This window comes from Dromiciops gliroides, chromosome 2 (genome assembly GCF_019393635.1).
Source record: "Dromiciops gliroides isolate mDroGli1 chromosome 2, mDroGli1.pri, whole genome shotgun sequence".
NCBI classification, from domain to species: Eukaryota; Metazoa; Chordata; class Mammalia; order Microbiotheria; family Microbiotheriidae; genus Dromiciops; species Dromiciops gliroides.
This window is the reverse complement of record NC_057862.1, coordinates 467,489,960-467,511,388: the sequence shown is the minus strand read 5'-3', so window position 1 is coordinate 467,511,388 and position 21,429 is coordinate 467,489,960. Positions and strand designations below refer to the sequence as shown.

The 21,429-nt window shown below is 42.8% G+C and overlaps 2 protein-coding genes across 3 annotated transcripts in view; one reads left to right on the top strand and one right to left on the bottom strand.

Annotated features, from left to right (window-relative positions):
- PTK2B (protein tyrosine kinase 2 beta) overlaps positions 1 to 12,570 on the top strand; it is a 170,208-nt gene extending 157,638 nt beyond the window's left edge. Inside the window, 9 exon segments of the mRNA XM_043985136.1 lie at positions 354 to 407; positions 409 to 480; positions 3,030 to 3,176; positions 5,219 to 5,258; positions 5,913 to 5,936; positions 7,174 to 7,220; positions 9,238 to 9,375; positions 10,223 to 10,303; positions 11,376 to 12,570. Of these exon segments, the coding sequence (XP_043841071.1) occupies positions 354 to 407; positions 409 to 480; positions 3,030 to 3,176; positions 5,219 to 5,258; positions 5,913 to 5,936; positions 7,174 to 7,220; positions 9,238 to 9,375; positions 10,223 to 10,303; positions 11,376 to 11,591 (819 nt within the window). The 3' untranslated portion in view covers positions 11,592 to 12,570.
- Positions 12,571 to 13,258: 688 nt separating this feature from the next.
- On the bottom strand, positions 13,259 to 20,923 carry CHRNA2 (cholinergic receptor nicotinic alpha 2 subunit). Of its 2 annotated transcripts, none has more exons than XM_043989310.1 (2): positions 16,405 to 18,667; positions 13,259 to 15,104 (listed from the first exon to the last, which is right to left on the bottom strand). In XM_043989310.1, exons 1-2 carry the CDS (start codon positions 17,386 to 17,388, stop codon positions 14,979 to 14,981), a joined length of 1,110 nt encoding a protein of 369 aa, XP_043845245.1. In that variant the 5' UTR covers positions 17,389 to 18,667; the 3' UTR covers positions 13,259 to 14,978. The 2 variants fall into 2 exon arrangements, with proteins under 2 accessions (XP_043845245.1, XP_043845246.1); XM_043989311.1 differs by adding an exon at positions 20,822 to 20,923 and having other exon boundaries at positions 14,964 to 17,416.
- Positions 20,924 to 21,429: the final 506 nt, after the last annotated feature.

The following is a 21,429-nucleotide window of genomic DNA, read 5'->3' as shown; positions in this document are numbered from 1 at the left end:
GTAGCATTAGGTTTCTCTGTTCTTTGACTAGGGTGAGACAGAGATGATGTTGCTTTTTCAAGTCCATGAGCAAGTCAATGACAAGGGTTGGAAATGGAACCCGGTTACACTGACTTCCAGGCTAATGAGCTCTGACCTTGACCCTGTTGCTTCTGTAGTGCTTGGTCAATGAAAAGTGTTCCTTCCTGGCTCTCTGGGATGAAGTCCTTCTAGGGAACTCTCCGGTGTTTTCCTCTGGGCTTGTGTTGGCATTTGGTGTGTGTGGGCCTATGCGCATATGTGTTGCTGCTAACTCTTTGTTATATACGCTTTGCCTTGTCCTGTGCCTCCTGCCGCTTTGCTTTTTCAAACAGGTACCTGAAGGTCTCTGTGCCAGCTCGCCTACACTCACCAGCCCCATAGAGTATCCCGTACACAGTTAATTCCTTGCATACCCCACCTCTCCACCGGCACAATGTCTTCAAACGCCATAGCATGAGGGTAAGAACAATCTGCATGCTGGGACTTGGCTTTAGATACACGTGTAACTTGAAGGAAGGAGTATGATGTCCTGTGACTTCCCACTGAAGCCCTACCCCGTGGGGAGTGCGCCCTCTCATCAGTACAAGTACTGAAATCTAGGATATGAGCCTACTTCTCTAGGTGCACGGCCAGTCAATTGCTGTCCTTTCACTATTTTGTTTCTCAGGGCCACGGAAGTGCTCAGGGAATGTCTCTCTCTCCTGGAGTAATGGCCTAGGTTCAGCTAAGTCAAGGAACTGGCTTCAGAGTAGCTGCTCTCCTTTGCCCCAAGGGGCAAACCCTCTCTCACCTCTTTCCATTGGTTACCTTCTGCTGAATTGCCCAAAGAAACCATTTTTTCCATGTTGCTGCCTCCTGCTTGCAAGCGGTACTGCTATTCATGGAGAGACCAGCGGGAATGCTGGTTTCTTAAACAGTGGTGTCAATTGATAGAGTCCAACAGGGTGGCAAATTTATCCCCAGCATTCTCCTGTCACTTCACTTTAGGGACACGTCAGGTACCAGCTGCTTCTCTGAACACACTCACTATCAGTTTTTGCAGATATCTTTCATAGATCCATGGAATGGTAGAGTTGGAAGAATCCATGCAGATGGTCTAGTCTAACCCCCTCACTTTGTATCCAAAGACATTTAAAGGTAATTTTAAACACATAACACATTTACACATAACAAATTTAAACACATAACAAAACTACCCACCAGCCTCCTTATAAGTGGGACAAGCAGTACTTGAGCTAGAACAAATGCTAAAAGTAGCCCTGGTTTTACTAAATGCTTCTGGATATATTCTAGCAAAACTTCTGTGAAGAGAGTTTGCTCTCCCACTGAATTTTGTTCAAAAAGAATTGGGAGGGGGCAGCTAGGTGGTGCAGTGGCCTTGGGTTCAGGAGGACCTGAGTTCAAATCCAGCCTCAGACACTTGACCCTGGGCAAGTCACTTAACCCTCACTGCCCTGCAAAAAACCAAAACCAAACCAAAGCAAAAAGAATTGGGAGAGCTTTGGGGTGGGGTCGGGGTGGGGGTGGAGATCAGGGAAAGTAAGGTATGTGGAGGCAGGTGCTAAGTACAGGTTCTAAGTAGAGATCCAGAGAGTGTCAGCTCAGAACCTGTAACAGAGAAATCTAGATATAGGATATAACAGGAGTCAGTATAACTTTCCAAAGGGATCAAGAGAACATGAAACCAGGAGCCAAGCTCACAACATCAAAGATGGGAGAGATACTCCTAGTAGAACTTGTAATGAAAATCACTGTTATGGATAAGCTATACCCCATTCACAGCTAGGCTAGTTCACATGCAGTCTTGAGCATTTTGCTCACAGTAACTTGAATGTCAATAGGGAGCTCAAAGATAGAGGAAGGCAAAGCTTGTAGCCTTGTTTGTCAGAAGAACCTCTTCCTGACTGGAAGAGAGACAAACACAGGGTCTTACATCTTCTATCGATATGGGGAAAGTCAGAGATGACCATTGCCTTTACTTTCTGTTGAAGGAAATGGGAGCTGAAGTTGCCAGAAGCAATGAGAAACTGTTCTGGGCATTAAAGAAAAGTTGGTAGATGGGGAGTAGAGAGACTGAGTTGATCCTTACAATAGTGATTTCAATGAACTACACATCCCTCCCAAGAAGCTGAGTTGTAAACAGGTACAAAGCACTGTATACAAATGAAAAGTAGATCAGGATGGGATTAAATTGAGCAATACTCAAGTTAATTATGTCTAGGAGTAAGGGTACTTAACTGTAACCTAGTTATTGGTTGTTTTTTGAAATCTTGCTCTATATTACATTTCCAATTTATACATTTATCTTAGGGTTTTAATTAAACAACACTACTATTTTAATTTAAAAAATCTATTTTTACAGGGGGAAAACTTACTGGGTAGATCATGTACTCTTTCTACTTCTCAGTTACCCATGCCTGGTGAAAGCCTAGTAGTATCAGACCTACATAATCATTAATAGGGTCCCATTAAATCACCCAATGGCAGCCATGGTGTCTAAGTGGAAATCACCCTTGCACTTTTAATAATAACAATAATAGTTGATAGTTATGCAATGCTTTAACCCCATTAAGTTACAGTGCCAATGGAAAACTCATTTTAAGGTAGTAACCCAAATTTTGTTAAGGCAACGTGTACCCAACTATCCAAGTATGGGTCACACAGTGCCCTGTAATGCTAATCCTCACTATTGCAACCACACAAGCAGGTATGTAGTTTCCAGGGATGCTCTACTAATAGGCCTATATCTGTAGCTCAACCTTTAACAACCCTAAAACAAACAAGACCAAAGAATGCTCCATTTAATGGGATAAAAGCTGGGGTCTTCTGGCAAGGGAGGACTTGCCACACTGTCCTCAGGGCTCTTCATGTTGCTGCTTTCCTTCACCCAAAGGCTGTGGCTTGTAGCTCTTTGGTGCCCTTCCCAAGGCTATTCTTCTTCAGGCCCGGGGGGGGGGGGGTTTCCTCAGGATTCTTACTGGTTCTTATTCCTCTTTTGGCCATTTCAGGAAGAGGACTTTGTCCGCCCCAGCAGTCGAGAGGAGGCCCAGCAGCTATGGGAAGCTGAGAGAGCAAAGATGCGTCAGATCTTGGACAAGCAACAGAAGCAGATGGTGGAAGATTACCAATGGCTCAGGCAGGAGGAGAAGTCCCTGGTGAGTGGCGATTGAAATGGGAATTGTCCCCTGGGACTCCCAAGGAGCTTCTCTTATTAAAATAAAATTTAAGAAAAATCACAGAATCAGAGTTGGAAGGAGTCTTGGAAATCCTTTTGTCTGACTTCCTGCCCAATGGTAGGTAAGAAAGGACTTTGGAGAGTCCAGAGGAGGGGAAAATAGGAACTCAAACCATAGAATCCTGGTGTGCCAAGACTGAGAGAGACCTTAGAGATCATCTGGCCCAATTCTTGTAATGTTTTTATTTTTAAGTTTTATTGACACCTTCTGTTTTTTCAAAACAGTCATTTCCAGGTGTGCCCTCACCCCTCCTCAGCAAGTTGCCTTTTTTTGATAAAGAAAAAAAATAATTTAAAACCTGTGTACAATCCAAGGGCGCAACAGCTTTCACCAATGTTCCATACCATTACCCCCCCCACTTTTTCCAATGAAAGGGGGAGAGAGAGGCATCAGTTCCTCATCTCTTTCTGGGAGGGTCAACAACCCCCTCATTTTACAGATGAGGAAACTGACGATCTAGATATGTGAAGTGACTTGCTAAGGTCACACAGAAATAAATCTCAGACCTTTAGATTGCCAGTTCATGGCTCTCTTTTTCTTTTTCTCTCCTCCTCTTCCTCTTCCTTCTCCTCTTCCTTTCTTCCTCTTCTTCCTCCTTTTCCTTTCCTTTCCTCCTCCTTACCTGTGCTTTTTCTCCTATTAATTATTTATAGTAGTAGCTAGGCAACAAGTAGATAGAGCTCTGGACTTGGAATTAGAAGAAAAGACCTGAGTTCAAATCTTGCTTCAGACATTTACCAGCTGTGTGGCCCTGAGCAAGTCACTTTACTCTTTTAGTTTCAGTTTTCTCATTTGTGAAATGAGTATAATGTCAGCACATACTCACAGGATTGTAGTTGAGGATCTTGTGAGGACAATATATTGAGAAATTGCTTTGAAAACTTTAAAATGTATATATAAATAGGGGGCAGCTAGGTGGCACCAGTAGATAAAAACACCAGCCCTGGATTCAGGAGGACCTGAGTTTCAAATCCGACCTCAGACACTTGACATTTACTAGCTGTGTGACCCTGGGCAAGTCACTTAACCCTCATTGTCCTGCAAAAAATTTTCCATATTTCTACTATCCACTATTTTATTTTATTACTGCTATTTGAACTGGTATTCCTAATTCCAAGTCAACCATTATCCATAAAATATCTTAATAATGTGTAATGTCTCACTCCAAACTCCTGAGCTAGCTACCTTGCTAGGTCAGTCAGAGTCTTCTGATCACCTGGACTCATATTCGTGAGCATCCCACACTAATCTCTGGTTACTTTCTCTCCCTTCTGCTACTGCTGCCCCTGTGCCTTGATATTGGCTTATATTACCTACTGACTCTTTCCTGTTTTATTTGAGTTGCCAAATCCTCTAGCCCAGAAGTATGTGCTTTCTTGAGTTTATTCATAGGGGGAAAAAGAAGGGTATATAGAAATAATAATGATAGGACAGAAAAATGTGAAAAAGTGTAGTAAAATAAACTACTCCCAGATAAAATGGTACACCCAAATTCACTGCAGACTGTTACTCTATCTGAAGTCCCCAGGGCTTGGCCTAGGATTCTATAGGCCTAGAGATCCCTTTCTGGTATGCTTATTCCCTTTTTGCTCCCACCCCTCCCCTCAAAAGAAGACATCTCTTGCTCCGAATACTCCCCACCTAAATGGGATTGGCCACCTTAATTGTTCATCCATTGGCTTCATTTCCAAAATTCACCCATAACTAGTCAAGAGATCTTGGGTTTTTGGAGTTCTACTCATTATCCCTATCATAATCCTAGTAACCAATCTTTCTTTTAAGGGGAAAGCTAAAAAGACCTCCTAAAAGATATTATTGCAGTTGTGTCTATCACCTAAAAATAATAAAAGATCGATTCAATCCAACACCCGATTTGCCCTCCCATACTCATAAAAGATGACCCTCTTTGACTCTAGTAAACTAGAAGCCTGAAATCTTTCCCTTGGTTTGTTCATTTGTAGGACCCTATGGTGTATATGAATGATAAGTCTCCATTGGTAAGTGACAAATCCAGGCCTTTGCTCTTTGGACCCAAGACCAAACCATGTGTACTAGGACTTTTGCTATGAATAAACCCAGAAGTTGATCCAGCACGTTCTATCAGCCTGAGCAGAGAAGGGCTAATACTTTCCCTTTCCTAGCTTAACAATGATGTTTATTCCTTGGTTGAGCAAAAGATTCTTCTTTGAATCCCAAAATCTTCCTTCAAGGAACATCATTTCATGGAAAATACTCCTCTAAGAAGCCTTCCTTGACTTTCCTGAATCAAAGAATATGCATTTATTAAGCCCTTTAGGTACAGGCCCTTGTACTAGGCATTGGAGTCACAAAGACAAAAGTAAAAAACAGTACCCCCCATTTAAGCAGCTTATAGTCAATTAAAGATTATAAGATATTAATATATAAGTATATAAAGAATGCAATAAAACTTGCACAGACACATACAGATCCTTGATTGAAACTAATATCTCCCCTTATCACATTTTTCAAAGCACTGCCAATCTTGCTTCCACATTTTGCCTTGTATCATAGTTATTGGTCTGTGGTCAGAATTGTCCCCCACCTCCAGGAAAAGGAAACAGGAGAGGGAACTGGAAGGCATGATTTTCTCAAAGCTATGTTTATAACACTGATTTTCTTTTTCTTTCCTGATAGACCCAGAGAAGGAGGCTGGATATAGTAAGTTTCTTTCCAATCATGTTACTATCTTACTTGTCACAGTACTGTCTTTACTAGTGCTAGTTTCAAAACTTGGCAAAACTCATTGGAACTTATAGGAACAGATTGCCTTGTTTCTAATTCACTATTTTTAAGTAAGAATTTAGCAGATTTGTCAGATATAAAGTAATTTTTCAATTCATTTTTGTCCATTATTTTCAGCCATCTTCCTTCTATCTTTCTGTCCTCTTTTCATGTGTCTGTATCTCCCTAAGTCCCCTTCTCTCATTGATACCGTCTTTTCTGGTGTTTATTTCTCTCTTATACTTCTTTAATTTATCTATGACTTTCCCCCCACTTTCTTTCCTTTCTTTTCTTTTATCTTCTTCCATTCTCTTTTTTCTGTTTCTCTGACATGTCCTTCCCTGTTCCCTCCCCCTCTCTCCCCTCTCCTATCCACTTGTCTGTCTGTCTGTCTCTCTCCATCTATATGGGTGTGTCTGTAGTGTATAGACATACATAATATGTACATAATATGTATGTTTTCTCTCTGTCTCCACCCTCTTCTCTCTAGTCTTTTCTCTATCTCTCATTCTGTCACGCTTCTGTCCCTATCATACTTCTACCCTCTCCTATCAGTAATCAGGCTAGTGAGGGTTAAGGTATGATCCATATTCTCGCTTGACCCCCTGCTACAATATTCTTCCATAGGCCCAACAGGGTATGGGGAAAGAAGGAAGTGAGGAGAACATGAGCTTCCTGGCTCCAGAGTAGGAAATAAAGAGCTATTCCCCCTTCCTGGTCTTTCCTCGCACATTGTCTGACACCTGTGTGAAGGGTAAGAGGAAAACCAGGAGTAAAAGGTATAGAATTTCACCAGACCTTAGACTACAGCTAGAAATCAGACTCAGAACCTTTAGATCTTGGAAGAATCAAAGAAAGTATCTGGTCCCAACCCACCCCCCTCCTTTTCCTAGATGCAGAAGCCCAGGGAGCATGTGGGAAGGAGGGCCGGGTTGGAGTCCAGAAGACACATGCCTTCCCAAGCCAAGGGATCTGACTGTTTTGTGCTGGTTTTTCATTTGGGTCACAATGGGTGTCTTTCCTTGACTTTTCTGGAATTTAATGGAAATGGGTATGAGGGTGGGGGGAGGATGCCCAAGTTAACTCAATGAAAAGAGGAATTCCAGACCATAAGGGAGTGTAGATCATGACTTGCCCCCCACTCATTTCTCCTTTTCTCTTCCTGTGGTTACAGCTGAGTTCACGGGGCCTCCTCAGAAGCCACCACGACTAGGAGCTCAGGTAGGTGAGGACTTTGGCTATAGTTGGTAAACTCCTTTAGGGCCAGGCCTGGAAGGGGCTTAGAGTTATGCTCTCTTTTAGTCACAAGGGGCTTTAAAGATGATCTAATCCAGTTCCTACATCTGAGAGATGAGGAAACTCAGGCCAAGAGAAGTCATAGTGACTATTTTCAAAAATTGGCAAGCCTTCTTGGAATGTACAGGAACATCTGCCTCGTTTTAAATTCATTTTGGAAGCATAATTTTAGACATTTTGTCAGCTTTTGGAGTAATTTTCAAATCATCTTTGTCTATTATTGTCACATATTTTATGGATTTAAAGCTGCAAAGGACCATCTAGTACAACTCCCTCATTTTGCAGACGAGGTAACTGAGGCTCATTGAGGTTAAGTGACTTGCCTAAAGTCATACAGGTACTAAGTGACAGAGCCATTATTTGGAGCCAGGTCTTTGGACTCTCAGCCCAGTATTCTTTCCATCATACCACAACACCTTCTTTATGAGGGAAGATGATTGAGCCAGCACTTGTTATTGAGCAACACTGATTGACCAGAGACATGAGAGTGACAAAGGCAGGACCTTTTCCTTGAGCCTGTCTCTTTTTTCAGTACCCACAATGCCCATTATCTACACAAGAAGAAGGGTTTTCTACTCTCTAGAAGATCCATGGGGAAAGGGTGCCACAAACAAAAAAAAATTCTCTCTGGCTTCAGACACTTATTAACTGTGTGACCCTGGGCAAGTCACTTAACCCAGTTTGCCTCAGTTTCCCTATCTGTAAAATGAGCCGGAGAAGGAAATGGCAAACCACTCCACTATCTTTTTTCAAGAAAATCCCAAATGGGGTTAGGAAGAGTCAGACATGACTGGAGAGACTGAGCAACAACAAAATAACAGTCTTTATTTTTTTTATTTTTTGCTGGGCAATCAGGGTTAAGTGACTTGTCCAGAGTCACACAACTAGTAAGTGTCAAGTGTCTGAGGTCAGATTTGAACTCAGGTCTTCCTGAATCCAGAACTGGTGCTTTATCCACTATACCACCTAGCTGCCCCAAAATAGTAGTCTTTAAATCTGGAACAGTCATTTCATGCACAATGAATTCTAGGCAACTAGGTGGTGCTATGGATAGAGTATTAGCCTTGGAGTTAGGAGGACCTGAGTTTGAGTCCTAACTTAAATACTTACTACCTGTGTGAACTTGGGAAAGTAATTTAATCTCTTGGCCTCAGTTTTCTCATCTGTAAAATGGGAAATAATAGCTTCTCCCTTATAGGGTTATTGTAATGATGAAATCAGATTTTATATATGTATATGTGTATATAAAGTACTTTGTAAACTTTAATACACTATAAAAGTTATAATAATAATAATAATAATAATTGTTGTTATCCACAATAATGGCTATTAGCCTGAACCTGAACTTTTATCCAAGGAAGATGTAGTATGCCCCTAATGGAGTCATACATAGTGCCCTATTCCTCTTTTAAATAGGGAGGAAGCCAGCTTTCTATCGGGTTTATTAGGATAGTCAAATGGTAGAAAATAGGGAGTCTAGAAAATAATAAAATACTTTTATGAAAAAAAAAAGAAAAGAAAATAGGGACTGTCACAAAAGCACCCAATTCAACATCCCAGAGATGGAATGAGTCACCATTGGGCCAGTCCAAAGATCAAAGCCAGAAGTCTACAAAGGGAACAGATCTAGGGGCTGAGTGGCAAGACCATCTGATCTTAGGAACTTTAGGAACATTAGATCAAGTTGTCCCAGACTAGTGGTGTAGGAACCACACAGAAGGTGGAGCCTGGAGCTATAATTACTGACAGTCTATTTGCATCATGCAAAGACAAAAAACAGAATGAGAGCAAGGCAGCCCCATTTGGCCTATGTGCCTTCCTGCCCCCCCCTTCCCCCTCCTCCCTCCCATTCAGGGATGGTAATGCCCCTGTGGGTTCAGACACTACCAATCTCTCTCATAGGCATTCTTTCTTCATTTCATCTTGACTTCTTCCTCCTTAGTCAATCCTGCCAACAGCCAATCTGGACCGGACAGATGACATGGTGTACCGTAACGTCATGGAGCTGGTAAAAGCTGTCCTGGAACTCAAAAATGAACTTGGCCAGCTGCCCCCTGAAGGCTATGTGGTTGTGGTGAAGGTGAGAAACCCAGAGGGGAAATTTAGGGCAAGGTATAGGGTGACAAGAGCAGTGCTTTAATGCAAGTGCCTACAACATGTGGTGCCCTATGGTGTATGCAAAGACATAGGCCTTTGCTTTCAAGGAGCTTGTGCCCTCCTGGGGGTGATGGCACACATATAAATGGCTAGAATAGTCATTAGAATGTGTTAAGTGAATAGGAGAGATAGAAACAAAGTTCTATGTGAAATTTCAGAAGGAAAGACACAGGGCACATTGGCATCCTTATCCAGGATTGGCTGCCTCCCCAGGTGTACATTTTCCAAGGTAGCCACTGAGGAGATAATATCTAAACCTGCTCTCATCTAATCCAACAAACAGAGCCATAGATAGGGATTCTAACACTCAGGGCAGATTTGGTGATCCCAGGCCCCTAGGAGGACAGAGAGGGAAAGGCAGATGAGGGTCAAGCCTTTTGAATTTGGACAAGGTAGGCTGATGGAAAAGGGTGGAACCCTTAAGGACAGTACCCCATGGTATGGGAACCTTAGTAAAGACTGGAACCAGTGGACCAGAGCACCATTCTGGGAGTAAAATGACACCCCTATCCCAAGCGTTGGTGCCCTCAGGGAAAGTACTGATCACTCCACCTTCCTTTTGGGTGGCTAATCAGCATTTATTCAGCACCTACTATATATCAGGTTCCATGCTAGGGATTGGGGATAAAAACACAAAAGAAACAACCATGATTTACCCTCAAAGAATTACCAGGAGTCTTTATTTCTTCCCAAGATAAATCTTAGGGTAAGTTCTTGGACTCTGACTGATGGAATATTCTGCCCTCACGTGGGGAAATTTCTTTCCCTAGAATGTAGGCCTAACCCTACGGAAGCTGATTGGAAGTGTGGATGACCTTCTGCCCACTCTACCTTTGGCTTCACGAACAGAAGTAAGTTTCCTAGGGCCTGGCTGGTCTGCACACTTTGCTGTCTAGTCCTCTGCTGTCGTGGGATGTGTTTATTCCCAAAGAAGGATTCATATTAGCTTGTTTTATTCCTCCCCTGCCCCCTGCCCTAGGGCTGGCCTCTCTGAAGAGCATGCTTAGGAGATAGAGATGGAGTCTGGGATTGTTGTATGCTCTCTAGGGAACAACCTGGGAAAGTTTTTTCTCAAGGCCAAGCTTGGGGCCCTATAAGTCCTTTCCTCTCTCTGGTTCCCTCTTTCCTTATCTGTAAAATGAAGGAGCTGGACTCAGTTATCTCTGAGGTCCCTTCCAGCTCCAAGTCTTGTGATCCATTTATTTATGGACACTCGATGGCTGGTTACCCGCTCAGAGGCAGGCTGGTGACTGATAACTATGGGAAATAGTGAATGTCAGTGTGGTTTAGTGGATACAGCACTCTACTTTGACTCAGGAAGACTTGTGTGACCCTGGCCTCTCTGAGCCTCTATTTCCCCATCTATAAAACAAGGATCCTAATAGCTTGTACTTCACAGAGTTGTGAGAATCAAAGATAATGTATATAAGTTGCTTTGAGACCCAACCAGTTATTATGGAAAGAACAATGTCTTTGAAGTCAGAGGACCTGAGTTCAAATCCTGCCTCTGACACTACCTGTGTGACCTTGGGCAAATCTTTTAACTTCCGTAGACCTCAGTTTCCTCATATATAGAGTGTGAAGTGAAGGGGTTGTCTATATGGTCTCCAGGGTCATTGCCAACTCTAGGTCTATGATCCCATTATTATTATTATTATTATTTATTTTTTTTTTTGGTGAGGCAATTGGGGTTAAGTGACTTGCCCAGGGTCACACAGCTAGTAAGTGTTAAGTGTCTGAGGCCGGATTTGAATTCAGGTCCTCCTGACTCCAGGGCTGGTGCTCTATCCACTGTGCCACCTAGCTGCCCCTGATTCCATGATTATTAATGGACAATTATGGAGAATTAGCCAGGTTTTCTCCTCCCAGCATTCTGTCCCTCAGCTCTCCAAGCCCTAGATTGTTCTTTCTACTCCTTTGCAGATTGAGGGGACACAGAAGCTGCTGAATAAAGACCTGGCAGAATTAATCAACAAGATGCGTCTGGCTCAGCAGAATGCAGTGACTTCCCTGAGTGAAGAATGTAAACGTCAGATGCTCACAGCCTCCCACACCCTTGCTGTGGATGCCAAGAACCTACTGGATGCTGTGGACCAGGCCAAAATGGTCGCCAATCTGGCCCGCCCCCCAGCAGAGTGAATGACAGGCAGCGTCTGCCAAGAGGCACTGGTCCTGGTCTGGACAGCTCCTCTGCCTGTGTGCCCCCACTCCCAACTGTTGTGTCATGCATCCCCCTTCCCCTGCCTCCTGTCTTGCCTATATCATGTTTATTTTCTTAGGGGGCTGGCCTGGGGGCCATTTTGCACGATCTCTCCCCCTTTTCCTGACCCCTGTTCCATTAGCCCCTGGCCAGATAAGGGCTCTCCACACCCCACAGACTGTTAAGCCAAGAAGACATTTGTACATAAAGGACACTGGACTACAGAAGCTGGGATGGGAGCAATGGGAGCTTGAGGATAACTGCACCTGTGCCCTGTCCACCCCCACCCCCCAGCCTGTCCTCCACAGCCCACCCTCCTTATACATAGTGTGTTTATCAGTGGATCCCCAGTGCCTGCGGAAGCTGCCCTGGCTTCATGCATGGACACAGCAGGCAGAGACTGGAGTTAAGCTGTTCATTCTTATTTTTCTGTGATCAATTAGTGACTCCCTGGAGAACTCCAGGATTAGCAGAGGGATAAGCTGGGGTACAGAGGCAGGGGAGCCCTGTTCTAGGGACTAGCCTTGCGAGGATGCAGACTGAATTGTTATTCTTGTATAGTGTATAGAGAGAGGGGTTTATTTAATGTGCAGATTGGTATGTACTGATCACCATCTGTCCCAGCCAAGAATGTTCCTTGATAAGGGACCCAGAAGAATCCCAGAAGAATCTGGGGGAAAAGGAGACTGTTAGAGTGAATGATACAAGCACTGGATCTGGAAGGTGAGAGAAGGAGTCCAGAACAGGAATTCTGGCCATAATTTACCTTTCTTACCTCTCACCTTCCTTCTTTTCTTCTTCCTTCTTTCCATCTCTTTCTGCCTCCCTCCCTCTCTTCCTTATTTCCTTTTATCCTCTCTCCCTCCTTTCTTCCTGCCTTTCTGACTTCCTTCTCCCCTCCCAGCCTCCCTCCATACCTTCTTCCCTTGCTCCCTCCATTTCTCTCTCCCTTCCTTCCATCCTTCCTTTCTACCTCCATGCCATCCTTCCTTCCTTTTCTCCCTTCTTTCTCTTCCTTTCTTCCTTCTTCCTTCTCTCTCTTTCTTACTTCCTCTTCTCCCTTCCTTCCTTTCCTTTTCTCCCTCCTACCCTCTTTTCCTTCCTCTTCTCTTTCCTTCCTTCTTCCTCCCTCTCCCATTCTCCCTCCCTTCCTTTTTCTCTCCTTCCCTTATTCTTTTCCTCTCTTTACCCCTCATTTTCTCTTTTCCTATCTCCTTCCCTCCCTTCCTTTATTTTTTGGTTGTTTACATAAAACACTCTACCATCTTCTTTCTATTTGCTTTGTGGTTGAATTAAAAATGTACCATTTGTTTTGTGGTTGGATTAATTACTCTTCTCCCCCACTCCCACCCCCTGTTCTATGACATTTCTGTTGACATTGAACTCTAATCCTGGAAGAAATTAATTTGTTCAAATGTTCAGTGCACCTCCCTTCTCTGTAAGAGGAGGGTCAGAAGGCAGGCACTGATCCTGGGTAGGGGGCAGTAAAGTAGCCACAGGGTTGTTAGGGACTCTGGCCTTTCGTCCTGAGACATTTGATCAGGGTGGGTGTCTGTAACCCAATATCAGTGTCAGCTCAGCTGGAATTCCAGGAGTTGCTGCTGAACCAAGAGAAGGAAATAGGGGCATATGCCATCCAATATCAGTGGGAAGGAATGAAAATGCTTTACCAAAATGGTGGGGCTTGGATGATAATTTATAAAGATTCATCAGGTAAGGAGCAGCTAGGTGGTACAGTGGATAAAGTACCAGCTCTGGATTCAGGAGGACCTGAGTTCAAATCCGGCCTCAGACACTTGACATTTACTAGCTGTGTGACCATGGGCAAGTCACTTAACCCTCATTGCCCCACCCCCCCAAAAATGAGCATGAGTTAAGTTACCTTTGAGCTCCTTTATTCACAAACCAGAAGAGAAATCAAATATGAATGAAATTAGTGAGCACTCCAGAACCAATAGGTATAAGTAATGATATCCTTGGTCAAGTTTCTAAGACTCTAAGTGAAAAATGAAGATTGTTACCTACCCCGAAACTTAAAGTATTAGAGAGTTAACTGGAGAACTGAGAAGTTAGTTGATTTGGTCCTGTATGGGCACAGGACTAGATCCCAAGTCTTTCTAGTCAAGGCTGGCTCTCTATCCACCATACCATACTGCCTTTGCATGAGGTAAAGCTTCCTAAAACACCGATTTCTCCACATCACTCATTTGTTCAAACACCTCCAATGTTTCCACATTGTTTACAGGATAAAGTCCAAGTTTCTCAAACTCATATTTAAGACTCTCTATTCTGAATCTCCAAACTACCTTTCCAATGGTGCTTCTGAATGTTCTCCAACATTCACTCTCTACTCTAGCCAGCAGAATCTCCTTATTGGCCAGAGTGGTTCAGTAAAAAGACTGTTGGATGTTGAGGCCCTGACTTCAAGCCTTGACTTGTCAACTTACTGTCTGCAAGACCTCAAGCAGGTTATAACCTCTGTAGGCTTCAGTTTCCTCACATATAAAACGAAGATGGGCAATGTGACTTTTGAGGTCTAAATTGATGTTTCTATAATCCATGCTTGTTCCCATGATTAGTCTCTGTTCATTTCTGTTTTCCCTCATACCAACAATTCTGGGATTCCCTCCCTCCACTTACCCAAATCATCTTTCTCTTTCAAAGTCCAACTTTTGTCATCTTTTCCCTTATCAGCCTACATTTACAGTCCCCCTCCCCTTCCATTGCTATAGAACTTGTAGTTGGTCTCCCCAATTCATTTCCCCAATCCAGCCAACACCTTGTATTGTTTCCTTTTTTTTTTTTTGGCGGGGAAATAAGGGTTAAGTGACTTGCCCAGGGTCACACAGCTAGTAAGTGTCTGAGGCTGGATTTGAACTCAGGTCCTCCTGAATCCAGGGCCAGCGCTTTATCCACTGCACCACCTAGCTGTCCCCCTTGTATTGTATCTTAACAGTTTCATGTATATTGCTCCTCCCCAACTAGATCATAAGCTCCTGGAGATCAGGGATTATATCTTACATTTTTTTTTCATATTCCCACTGATACTTTGGATAATGCTGTGCTTGCAGTAGGCACTCAATATTTGCTGAATGAATGAATAAAACAATCAACAACTTCATGGCAGATAAATTGCAGCCTGGGTTAGTTCAATAATTCCATGATGGAATAGCCAATGGCCTCATTACGCCAACTCTCAAATGACTGGCTGAATTAGTACCTCCTAATATCCCCAAATATCTTAGTAAAAATGCAAATGTAGTTATAGATATCCAGAGAAGCTACAAGGCATCTGAAATGTGACCATTGGATAGGGACTTGTGCTTTTAGATCATGCCGGCTACAAGTGGCGGAAGAAAGAGACCAATGGTTCCAAGGAAGCAGACGATAATAAACATCCAGAGGAATATCCGGTCAATCACCATGGCAACATACTTCCAGTCTTCCTTCACCTGTGGCAGAAAACCAATGCATCATGAAAGGGGCAAAAAATTAAAGAAAGATAGCACATGAATGTTTCCTGAAATATTGAGAGTGAAAGGTTAACGTTCGCTCCCAGCCTACGTGAATGCCTATCATATTGGAGCCTTATAAAAGATAACACCTACTCAAAGAAGGATTCAAAAGAAAATCCCAGAAGCCAGTTTTTGTTTCAAGGAACCTCTGGTATTCCAAGGCTTAAACAGTTCAACAATCTCTATAATCAATCCCCTATTTTTTTCACAAACATCACTCACCTCAAACCCAATTCCCACCCCATATTAGATAAGGGTTCTTAAACACGTTGGTGTCATGGATCCTTCTGGAAGTATGGTAAAGCCAATAAATCCTTCTCAGAAATGTTTTCAAATGCATAAAATAAAATACACATAGAAATACAATTATCAAAACATTCTAAACAAGTTCATAGACTCATCCTAAAGGTTTTACAGTCCCTTCTAGCTCCAAAACTCTATTATTGTGATTTCAAATTTTAGATGAGAGAAAGTAAAGTCTCCAGTGATATTACAGCATCAATATTCCCTGCTAGGTAGAGATGTCAAGGTGAGGAAAATCTCTAGCTGTAATTTGATGTGTGGAATCAGATTTTCAATAGTGGTACATAAAACTGAGGACTCTTCATCCTTATGAATGGTAGAGACTTAAAACACATTGTACCCACCTATCTAAAATAGTCATATGGCCATTGGGCTATTCTGTTGTGGAGTTATTAACATATGTTTAGACAGATCTATCATGAAACCACTTATTGTTTCAATCATTCCATAGATAATTGGCCAGTGCCTGCTAAGCATGTGACACTGTATTTGGTGTAGTAGGTATATGAGAAAATGTATACTATGGCCCCTACCCTTTGGAAACTGACAACCTAGTTGGGGAAATGAGACATAAAACATGTTACAATTCAGGATTGTGTGTGATCAAGTGCATAATAGTCTCCAAAGGATGAGATTAAGAATGAAAATACCAATGCCACTGACTGAGAGTCTCTTGAAAGCAATATGGTGCAATGGAAAGAGTGTTGAGTTCGAAATGCTGAACTTGGCATCATGGAGTTCTGAGTTTTAATCCTGTTTCTGCCACTTATCTATTGGATCTTGAGCAAGTCACTTAAACTCCTTGAGATTTCATTTGCTCAACTATAAAATAGATGCTTCTAAGGTAGCCTCCTAGGTCTCTTTCAGCTCTAGGTCTAAGAAACTACAAAATCTGAGCTAGTGGTACCTTGCCTTTCACCTATTCCCAACTCACCGAAAAATCAGCATCCTCAGTCCTCAGATGATCAGCAATATAGTGCACACCTTCCAGGGCTTTTTGGATGCTAGGGGAGAGAAGGAATCCAGTCTCTTGTAATTGAGTCCTTGACTTGGAACATGGAGACTCATGGTGATGGCCACAGTGACAAAAGAGGGTATCTATTACTGGTGATGAATGGCCAGAAAATTCCCAGTTTTCTTCTTCCTCTTCACCCTCTTTCAAATCCTCATCTACATTGGTGTCCAACCAATGATGAGTAATGCTGAGCTTTTGGCTGGGACTGTCATGGAGCTCCAGGACAGGTAGGGGTCGATTCATCCAAAGCCATCGGGGTATACATCCCAGAAAGGCAACCCTCACCCAATGGGGCATGATGTGGGTTTCTGGAGACCGGTGATGGACATTGAGGACAAAGACTGTGATGACAATAGAGAGTGTGACAAAGATCATGGTGAAGAGTAGGTACTCACCAATGAGTGGAATGACCAAAGAAGTGGAGGGAATGATCTCAGTGATGAGCAGCAAGAAGACAGTAAGTGACAACAGGACTGAGATACAGAGGGTGATCTTCTCACCACAGTCTGAAGGCAGGTAGAACACCAGGACAGTGAGGCAGGAAATGAGGAGACAAGGAATGATGAGGTTAATGGTGTAGAAGAGAGGCAACCTCCGGATAATGAAGAAATAGGTGATGTCAGGGTAGATCTCAACACAACAGTCATACTTCTTAGTGTTGTAGGTGCCCACAGCATTGATGATGGCCCATTCCCCACTCTCCCAGTAGTCTTTCAGGTCTACCATCTGTTCCATCTGCTCAAGGTCAATCTTGGCTTTGTCATAGGTCCAGGAGCCAAACTTCATCTTGCAGTTCTGCTGATCAAATGGGAAGAAAGTCACATCAATGCTACAGGAGCTCTTATAGATTGCTGGGGGAGCCCACTTCACTGTGCCTGTGAAGAATAGGTGGGCCTTAGTCATGTGAGTCACTGCAAACTCCCCATCAGCACTGGAAAAAAAAGAAAGGAGTGAAAATTAGAAAACCATCCACGCCTTCTTAAACCAGTCTTGGTTTGGAATAGCTGAGTAGGGTGAGGGAGGAGCTCTTTCTGGCTATGTATTTGGAATTTTCTATAAATATTTAAGGATCCATGGCCTCCAAACCTTTAGTTTGTGCTTAACTTTATATAAGGATTTACCATTTTTAAACTCAGAAAGAAGCAATTGGTAGACTTGACAGAGAGCTGGCCTTGGCATCAAGAGAACCTGGTTTTACGTCTTTCCTTTGACACCCATGGGTTGTGTGATGCTGTGCAAATCACTTAAGCTCTGTTTATAGAAGAATTGCCTGTGTAGGTTGTTAGAGAGGGCATTTCTTCCCCAGGAGATCCTTGTCCTGATAAAATCACAGTTTCAGAACAACAATAACAACAACAACAACCAGCAAATGTTTAGAGAACAGAAAGTGGTTTAGAGTGGCTGGTATATGGAGTCCAGAATATGTAGGAGAACAGCATGAGATCAGGTTGGAAAGATAGGTTAGGGATAAATTGTAGAGGATTTTGAGGAACCTAGACTTTATTCAGGAGGCAGTTAGGAGTCAAGATTGAACTGTAAGGGTGTGTGGGAGACATTGGAAGGGAGAGAAATGGGGGGAGATGCAGAGAGACCAGTTGGGGCACTATAATAGTACTACTTTGAGGTACTGAGGCAACAGAGAAAACAAATAAGGGGAGAAATCCAAGAAACACTGAGACTAAAGCATCAATGTTTTGTACTAGAATGTAGAGGGTAAGGTAAGCGAAAAGACAAAGGTAACTCCAAGATTTTGAAAGGAGGTACCTGGGAGAAAAGGAGGGGTGACCTGGGCCAAATTCTAAAGAAGGATTTTCTTATTCAAGGATCCTGGGAACCATTTTATATTGGGAGAAGATGCCAGACTCAACTCTTCACAATGTCAAGTCAATAAAGCATTTATTAAGCTCCTACCATGTGCCAAGTGCTAGAGCAGGTTATTGAAATAGTCTAGATGTGAAATGAGGAGGATTGCACCAGGTGGTAGCAATGTCCCAGGAGAGAAAGGGGCATATACAAGGGATGGTGGGGAGGTAAAAAAATAGTAGGATTTTTTGCCATATTGGATATGGAGGCAAGTGAGAGAGAGTGAGGAGTCAAGGACAACTCTTGTGTTGCCAGCTTGAGGGATTAGAAGGGCTTCCACAAGCCCTTCACAGCAATAGAAAGTTAGGCAGAGGGAGAGTTTGCCTGGGCACAGGGTGGGGGGGGTGGGGAGGAAGAGGGGGAAGGGAGATCAAGTGCTGAAGGGAAGCTTAACGATCATTCCATTGAACCTTTTTGTTTTACTGGAAAGGAACCTGAAGCCCAGAGCAGAGAGGTCACTTGCCCAAGGCCACACAAGTAACGTGTCAGAGATAACATACACCAAGTCACCCACTCTTCTACAGTTTACAGGTTCAAAAGCGCCTGGGAGGGTACAGAGCAAAGAAGAGATCTTCCATCCTTTTACATAACACCTAGTCAGAGTCCCAAAAGCCATGGAAATGAGCTAAAAAATGAACGTTAAAAAAAAAAAAGTGTTAGAAATACCAACTCAGCCTTCCTGTTGTTACTTAAAATCACCACTACGTGGCAGCACAAACCTCATTTCTGCTTAGGCAGTAACATCTCAGTATCTGGATCAAGGGAATATCACATACTTCTTTCCCCTCCATGCCTCATTGTAGCTTGGGCATCTCCAAGATGATGCCAGCAAAGACCAAACTGAAGTAGAGCCTACCTATGTGGAAAGGCTTTAAGGAGAGACTGGTAACAGATGAAGCATTGTCCCAAGAATTGTAATAGAAGCCTGACTGTTTATAGGGGGGCAAGCTCCAACAGTTTGGTCACTAGAGAAAGTATTCTTTGACTGTGATGGCCCAAGAAATATATATGAAATAGCTATAGGTGACATAGCGTTTAGGATGCTGGACCTGGAATCAGGAAGACCTGGGTTCAAATCCTGCCTCAGACACTTACTAGCTGTGTGACCCTGAATAAATCACCTTAAACTCTCTCAGCCTCAGTTTCCTTATCTACAAAATGAGAATAACAGTATCACATATCTCCAAGGACTGTTGAGAAGATAAATGAGAGGCAGCTAGGTGGCACAGTGGATAAAGCACTGGCCTTTGGATTCAGGAGGACCTGAGTTCAAATCCAGCCTCAGACACTTGACACTTACTAGTTGTGTGACCCTGGGCAAGTCACTTAACCCTCATTGCCCTGGAAAAAAAAAAGGAAAGAAAAGGAAAAGGAGAAGATTAAATGAAATACTGTTTGTGAAGTGCTTTGAAAAACCTTAAAACCCTATATAAATAATTGCATATGTATAACCTATACTGACTGCTTGCAACTTTGGGGAGGGGGAAGGGTCAGGAAGGAGGGAATGAGAGAGGGACAGAATTTGGAACTCAAAACTTTAAATAAAACCCTATATAATATCAAATATTGTTAATATAATTATAAACACGGGAAAGGGGCGGGGGGAGTATAAATTCCTTTGGGTCAATCCTGGAAACTTGGGCCCATATGTCTAAAGTACCAAATGAAGGATTTGAGATTTTATTCAGTAATAGAGACTGTGTAGTGCAATGGAATGATTACTGGCTTTAACATCAAAAGACCTAGGTTAGGATTTCAACCTCTACTACTTAATTTCCAGAGTTCATGAATTCAGTCATGTCCAATTCTTCATGACCCCACTAGGGGTTTTCTTGGCAAAGATACTGGAGTGGTTTGCTCTTTCCTTCTCCAGTTCATTTTACAGATGAGGAAACTAAGGCAAACAGTGTTGGGTCATATAGCTACTAAGTGTCTGAGGCTGGATTTGAACTCAGGTCCTTCTGACTCCAGGTCCAGCATTCTATCATCTACTATACCACCTAGCCACCCCCATCACTTCTCTGGGATTCAGAAGAATAGAACAAGGAGATGAGATTAGCTGCACAGATGTGTCTCCTTCTTCCTCTTGCCTGGATTCTGGGGTTAGGAGTGGAAAAAGACCCAGAGGGGCTACAAAACTTCAAGGAATAAAATAACTCAAGTTATTTTATGTGTGTACACAAGTGGTTGAACTGCTTACTCAGTTTCTTCATTTGATGACTAAGCCATCAGCACCATCATCAACCAGTATTTACTGGACACCTATTATATATTTGGCCCACTGTTACTGTACTTAAGGGGAATATGAAGAAGAAAAAGACACCCTCCCTGCCATCAAGGCAGTCTAATCGGGGAGACAAGCCATAAGAGCTGCAACTCCAGTTGGAGCCATTGTAAGCACTAACCCCTCCCAAATTCAGTAGGGCAAAACCTGGTCCATCCAGATTCTGGCTAAAAAGGAAGGGCTGCCTACTTGTTGTAGAGAACAATGTCAGGAATCCAGATCATCTCGGAAGGGACTCGGATTGATGTGATGTTGCCATAATCAGTTGGATTCCACCGTAGCTTGTAGTCATTCCACTCCTAAGCAGGAAGGAAAGGAAGGTTCAATTTAGTATAATTCTACTAACATTTATTAAGTAACTATTCTGTGCCAAGTACTGTGGTAGGCCCTGAAGAGACAAAGACAAAAAACAACAACAAACAAACAAACAAAAAAACTGCTTGCCCTCAAAAAATTTACATTCTTCAGGAAGTTTGAGAGGAGAAACATGTACACACATAAATAAAGAGAACATTTATAAAGTTTTAAAAAGTGGGGGGTGGGGTGGAGGCCCTCCTCAAGGCATCTGAGTAAGTAGAAGCAGACCAGCTCTCTTACAATTATTTCAACATGGATAAATAAAAGGACAACCAGACAGAGAAATGCAAGAAATCCAAAGGGAAACTTGTAAATGCATTTTGTCAGCCTAGGTCCCCATAAAGAGACAGGAGCCTAGGGAAGGGAATACAGACAGAACAGACCATCCATGGAACACAGTACATAGAGATTTTCTAGCATAGAGACAAGGGGCCTAGACT

What these genes read in the sequence shown, in the direction of transcription:
- CHRNA2 (XM_043989310.1), bottom strand. Translation starts at nt 17,388, where the DNA reads ATGACTAAGGCCCACCTATTCTTCACAGGCACAGTGAAGTGGGCTCCC. An exon ending in CTGAGGATGCTGATTTTTCG is followed by an intron (nt 15,105 to 16,404) that starts GTGAGTTGGGAA and finishes TTTCTGCCACAG; the next exon opens with GTGAAGGAAGACTGGAAGTA.